We start from the raw sequence: 6,977 nt of genomic DNA on the forward strand, positions 1-6,977 counted from the left end.
GAGGACGAATACTAGGTGGAAGATTGTTAAAGCAGCTAGCAATAATATTTTTAAACGAATTGTTAGAGGTTGTATGCAATTTGTTCATATTTGAGTTTAAAACCTTAAACCGTCATGTAAAAAATGAGGCTACAAAGTATGAAAGCTCTTGAAACCTATATTTGATGTAAAATAAAGATTTAGCATAGCAACTCAGTACTGTGGTGTAGACCTAGTTCTACTAAGTAGTAAGAGTGTAGGGCTGGTTCTATTAACTTTGATGGTACCTCCTAGCGCTACCCAGTACTGTGGCGTAGACCTAGTTCTATTCGATAATGTGGTGTAGCTCAAGGTTTCTACATACTGTAGCTACAGCTTTACTTGCTACTTTGATATAGACCTTGGCTGGCTGGAACCACTGCCCTACTCCAGCTCAATTGAAACTTGTAGTGTAGCTTTAGTTTTACTACAGTAGGTAGTGGTACCCTGGGAGTCCCGAGTGCCATGAGAGATATTCAAGGTGCCAATAAAGCATAGAGAATAAGTATGTACACAAAAGTTGTAAAATTCTGAAGACGAGTGATTGGCACAAGTAGTAACATACCGGGCAGCAAAAAGGAATTTCGGGCTATTAATCCCTTTTAGTAGGATGTTTTTTCCTGCCCTCTACCCACGGCTTTAGACAGACGAATATGGCTCTTATTAAAGTAAAGGTTTTAGAGTATTTTTATAATTGCGCAGATAATAAAATGATTAAACAATGAGTTTGAGTAACTTAAGCTGGTAACTTAAGTTAGTCTAAATCTTTGCTATAATAAGTGCCATTTCAGAAGCCGGCTTAATAATTGTTACGTTACGCGTAATGAACTCTCACGCATTCATGGTTTTCAAGAGTGCTAGTAATAACCAATTGCATCTTCCCAAGTGCTTCAAGCTTTAGTATTTTAACCGATGTAATAAGTATGACCCCAATTATTCCTATATATAGCAATGTAGTGGGTCGGCCCACCTGTTTGCAGACATTGAGGTTCCGAGTTTAAATCTAGTGCGAATCGGATGTTTCATACCTGAAACTTTATTGTTATAATTGGACACACGACAGACAACAGATAGACAGAAACTGTGATTTATATATATACAGATCTTATTATGAATAGAGTTATCTCTATAGATGATATAGAAAACTAAGCCAAATCTAAATGCTTCATAAAAGTGTATATCACTTATATACCAACATCTTAATTGAGATTTTCATTCAAGTATTGAAAAACTTACAACTTGGTGTTTACAACCTTTAGACCTCGTGGAAAAGTTTCTACAATACAAAATAGCCAAATCAAGGAGTAAGTGAACTAAAACATGGCTAAATGCAAGTTTACCAAATTGTAATCAATATTTTGGTTTTTTGACTTTTCTTTCCAACCATAAACGTCTGCTATGTTGTTTTACAGCTCTAATTACTTTTATTAGCTTGTATGAAGCGGGAAAAGTGGAATGGTAAATCCCAGTGAAATATTCGCAGTGACATGATGCCTTGATGCCAGCGTAAATACTGGCATCAAGGCATCATGGTACTGCAGCTATGTCACTGGTAGAAGCTTCTCCCGTCATCCCATAATAGAAAATAATTTCAAAATCTTTTTGTAGTAGTCAAGCCAAAACCTCCAGAATGAGTCTGATTTACTCAAACAAAAACCTATAGAATAGCACATGTATAAGAAATTTAGGCGTACATAAGTCTGATTTGAGTTTGTCAGTGCATTGTTAGTCAATTCAAAAACTACTAGTTACACGGAGTTATCTGTTCTCTCCCAAGGAGGATGCAGCTACTACTCTTTTGCTCTGCTGAATAGTGGACTGTGCGTACTTCAATTCACAGTGTCTCAGTATTGTCTGAGTTGAAGATATCCCTAACAAAAGCATGTTTCGACAGTTAAGCTACAGTTCTTCGAGCTCACGCTTATCAAATGATAGAAGGCGCTATGAGCTTCCACAGCAGCTTTCGGTTGCTTGGCTGAGTCTTGTGTGTTGGCTGAAACTGGCAAGAACCCAAATGCAAGCTTTGTTGATCACTGCCTATGAAGGGAAGTTTAGTAGTTGATGGGAAGTGGTAAGTTGATGGGAGGTGGGAGGATGGAGTCTAACCCAGCCCCCACCCAGCCCCCCCCCCCCACCCCCCCCCCCAAAAACTGTACATACGTATAGGCTGCCATGCAGCCCTCTAGTGTTCACTTCTTGGAAGACATGTTGAGTCAAATAATAGCTTTTAGCTGATGTAATCTAGTTATACAAGCCTCTTGTGTACTCGGCTGCTTCTTCTAGACACCTGAGAGGTTTAGTAGCCTGACGAATGCTTTTGCAATAACCAGATTAAGGACGAGAACAAATAGGTTCTTCCTTATATTGGGTCTCTCTGTCCCTAAGAAATCATCGGTCTATCTCTAAATACGGATTCAGAACGTTTCAGCTAGTAGTTCCACTGTCTTTTTGAGTCTCCGGAGTCAGGCTCTCTACATTCACTCGAACATCTTGATTTATTTTGTACTTGTTACCACAGAGTCTCTCAAAGAGCAGCCTTGTGTCACTCTGTAATATATTATTAGCATAAGTAGAGCGTAACCAAAGAACTTTTCATCACATGCCCGTATAACCATAAACCAAAGTGCTTATTTACAAGCAGGTTTTATCACATATTTCCGGGTTGATTCCATCTTTTGGCCATCAAGCGACTAGATTTCTTTTTCTAGACATTTATCAATAGGGTTAATATAATGGTTTGATCTTGTTCCACATGTCACAGCACGTGACTATATAAATTGTATGCATGCTTAGTAAATTCCTTCTTGACACTGCTGATAGTCGCGTAATCATGAAGGTATGTTAATCACCCAAATAGTATCATAATATTACTAAAAACAACAGCATAGGCTAAAATTCTAATACGATGTTTGTTCCAATAAAGTTTGTAAAACAGGCTAATCTTATCAAATATCTATGTAAGGATCAGCTTGCAAAAGTATATTGTCTTTAAATTCCATGCTTTTTGCAGGTTGTTAGCACTATGGTGTAGCTGATGGTAAAGTTTATATTATTATGGAACAAAAGCTATTCTGGTCACTACATCAGCAAAACTGTCTCTTAATCAGGATAAACAGTGTTACTTTCACTAGTTTGGGTTTCTTAAATGATGCTCTCTGTGTCTTCTTCAGGCAGAGGCTGGATGGGCTTGATGCTAGGGATAGATCGCTACCAAATTCGGAGAGCATTTCTAGGCTACGTAGACTCTCAGATGCAAATTTTCTCACGCTTTCTATAACTTTTTAAGCATTTTGGTTCGGCCAAGAAAAAGAAACATTAACTCATTAATTTAACCTACATTAGCTGCTGACCATTGTTGTGGGTTGTCAGCAATAAAAAATAGAAGTTTTCCTTTTGCTAAAAGCTGCTCATGGTCTCTGTGAGCTGCTTGCTAGGCAGTAATACTCAAAACTACCCGTCGCAGCATGAACCGGACTGTCAAGACGGTAAACAAATATCCTCAGCTGATCGAGAGGAATGCTGAGTTTAAATACATGATGCGCAGAGTGGTGTTCAAAGAGAACAGAAAATGTGTGTTGCCTTTTCTGCAAATTATTTAACTTAAATATTGGTTGTGTTGAAATCAGGAAGTCTGGTGACTTCCAAATAAAAAAAGTAAATGTTTTGACAGTAATCTACTATAATAGTCATAATAAAGTTTTAAAAAGACAGATAAATCTTAAATAAAAAACTTAATAATGTTACTATTTAAAACAACTTTGAGTTTAATTCAATATTTTTTTAATAACATTGTTTGAAGATTTTTTCCTAAAGGAGAAGCAACCCACAACTTCAGGTTACGACTGAACCAGCGTCTTTTGTCAGTATTTGATAATCAAAGAGTGAAAGTCAGCGTTCAATCACATGGTTTTGACTTTCTCAATGCCAACTTTTAGAATGACTCATGTTCAGCTAGCTTGTCAAAAAAGACTCCCTCAGCTATTGGACAACAGAGAACAACAAAAGTGGCTAACAATAGTTACAAATCAAGAGGATCAAAACCGGTGACCAAATATGGTAGCCAACAGGTGATGAGACCCGGAGTGGGTAACTCCTTTTGTCCGACTATTCTCATAACAGAGATTGCATTGACAAGAAGCTAAGTAAAGCTAAGCACAAATAAAACTGCCTTCTCAAAGAGGCTTTCTATCAAACACAGAGTCAAACTCTAGCAGTTTGTTAATATTATAATTCTTACCCTGAAATGATGATTAAAGATGTAACAAGTAATGGATGATGAGCAGGCGTTTATGGCAGCGAAGGACAGGACAACAATGCGTATCACAAAAGCACCTCTCGGAGTCGCCATTTCAAATATCTCTGGATGAAAAATTTTAAGCATAGTTGCAAAAGAAATTGGAAGCCCGGTCAAGACTGTAAGGAAGGCGTCGGCCATCAGCATCGTCTGCAGCTAAAAATCCGAAAGAGGTTATGCAAATTAGGTAGTTTACATGAGACAATGCGATTGGCTACTCATTCAACTTTGCTAGTTTTTGTTGTGAATCACTGTAACTATAGTAAAACTAGATTATAGACCTGAATATACTCAATTTCTTTTCATTGCATCTTTGTTTCTTGTAAGACTAAGTAGATTTTTTTCAAAATGTAGTAACTTTAACATAGAAATTGGTCTTCACCTTTGCAATGGGTCTAATATTGTCTCTAGAGGCGTTCTGTTGGAGTTCACCCTGTTTCCTGATTGCCAGTTTGATTACTATGAGCGTGTAAGAAATGATGATTGTTCCAGCGGGTATCCAGAACTTTAGGTGAGCCCATACATCTGCTTTGGTCAGCGCCGATTCTGAAAACATGACGCAGTAGAAAAGTCCTTCATTTTGTTCCACATGGCTGTACAGAAACGTTTCTATCTCAGGTAGTACTCCGCACAGCCAAGCAAACGTAATAATCATGTATCTATGTTTCTGTCTGTAAAGTGTTGCCTTCAGTGGAAAGTAAACAATGAAGAACCTCTCAAGACTAATAAAAGCGTTGCATATGAGGTTCACGTGAATTGGAACCAGGTGTAGCACTGCCGCAGCTTTGCATAGTGCCGTAGTCCAAGGAACTTGAACATTCAAATTCTGAATCAGTATTATAGGAGGGGTAAAAATTGAAATGACAAGGTCAACAACTGCCAAATTGATCAAATGAGGTTTGACAGTCCTACTCAGGTGCTTCCCAAATACTGTGATGCAGATAGTCAAAGGATTAAGAATAGTTCCCAGAATGCTGAGCAGAATAAAATAGGCTCCTACAGCGTAGTCATCAACTTTTGTATAGAAACATTGACGAAGTCCGTTGCAATCAATATCCGTTTTATTGTGTGTGACGCAAGCGTTACTAAAGTTTTCAGTATCATCCGCAAAATGTATCTGTGTGTTGTTCCAGATATCCATTCTGAAGGAAATGTATCTACTTCTCAGTTTACATGCCAGAAAAATAATGAGGGGCTATAAGCATTTAAAGTTTTATTTTTTGTGTGTGGCTAGTTAATATGATTTGGTTGAATGAATTTTTCCAAGGATTATGCTTATACCGCAATTACGAAGCAAATAACGTTTATTGAGGAAATCATTCGGGAAATAATATTGCAGCTTGCAGCAGAGGCCTAAAGTGTAGTTACTAGAAGCTTCTCATATCTGAGCAAAATGGCGCCTAAAAAGACCATTACCACTGCAGCAAATCACTCTTACCAATATTTGACTGAAGATATTTCAAACATTGAGCTGGCTGATGTATGGTGCCTTATAAAAGCATATGTAAGTATACACCCTGCCTTATGTAAGCATATGTAAGTATATATCCTGCCTTATGTAAGTGTACGAATAGAGAATGTAAATGTTTGCTGCGACTGGTTTATTATTGAAAGATTACTAACATGATGATTAACTAAAGGCATCTGTCAGGAAGAATGCTTAAAATATGCATATGACTCACAAATGCTTTGAAGCTATCAATAACAATCATCTATTTTAGCAGAACTTAAGCAAGTTCGTTCATGGAATTTACAGTTTAATTCTTTTTCAGTTTATTTTCTTTGAGTGTCAAAAACTGAAATTATAGTACTAATATGTCAAGCTCGTAACAAAAACAGTCGTTGAATCTAACGAAAAACAAAAAAACATGGAGAGAAATTGTTACTAACGCTAATGCATCAGTGAAAATGATGCTCCTCCCTTGCAACATTCCTCCACCTATTTTTTCCACCTTTCTTTTCTCTCCCCACCACATCCCCCCCATTCAAAGAATTGAGAATAGCTCTCAGAATGCTGAGCAGTATAAAATAGGCTCCTACAGCGTAGTCATCAACTTTTGTATAGAAACATTGACGAAGTCCATTGCAATCAATATCCGTTTTATTGTGTGTGACGCAAGCGTTACTAAAGTTTTCAGTATCATCCGCAAAATGTATCTGTGTGTTGTTCCAGATATCCATTCTGAAGGAAACTGTGTACTTCTCAACACTAAAGAAGTGTTAAGAATCACTGCTGTTTGACAGTCCCCCACTCCCTGTCACTTCTTGTACTCTTCTGCTCTTTGTTCCTCTATTAGTCCAGTGTTTTTCAACCTTTTTTGAGCCAGGGCACATTTTTATATTTGAAAAGTTTTGGGGCACACCACTAACAAAAAATGTTATAAAATGATACTCTGAACAGTATATTTAATTACAATATAATTTCTCAATTTATTTATACTCAGTCAGTGTGAAACTTGAGCCTGTTTAGATGAACACAAAGCCTATATCCTAGCGCCACCCCTTATTTGAAGGCCACCTATAATTGAACGACACTGACATTCATCATCTAATTAGTAATCAAAGGTGTTTAACTAGGCACATTGTACTAAACGACCTGTCTGATTTCGATGGACTTTGAATTTGTGGGTTAATATTAAATGCATTGACCATGCACCTAGGTCAT

At 37.4% G+C, this 6,977-nt stretch overlaps 1 protein-coding gene across 1 annotated transcript; it reads right to left on the minus strand.

Annotated features, from left to right (window-relative positions):
* Positions 1 to 2,222: 2,222 nt before the first annotated feature.
* Positions 2,223 to 5,453, minus strand: LOC137405004 (neuropeptide FF receptor 2-like). The gene is made up of 3 exons (XM_068091229.1): positions 4,695 to 5,453; positions 4,256 to 4,468; positions 2,223 to 2,565 (listed from the first exon to the last, which is right to left on the minus strand). The coding sequence occupies exons 1-3, from the start codon at positions 5,451 to 5,453 to the stop codon at positions 2,443 to 2,445; spliced, it is 1,095 nt and encodes a 364-aa protein (XP_067947330.1). The 3' UTR covers positions 2,223 to 2,442.
* Between the last annotated feature and the right edge of the window lie 1,524 nt (positions 5,454 to 6,977).

The sequence above is a fragment of the Watersipora subatra genome, chromosome 9 (assembly GCF_963576615.1).
Source record: "Watersipora subatra chromosome 9, tzWatSuba1.1, whole genome shotgun sequence".
NCBI classification, from domain to species: Eukaryota; Metazoa; Bryozoa; class Gymnolaemata; order Cheilostomatida; family Watersiporidae; genus Watersipora; species Watersipora subatra.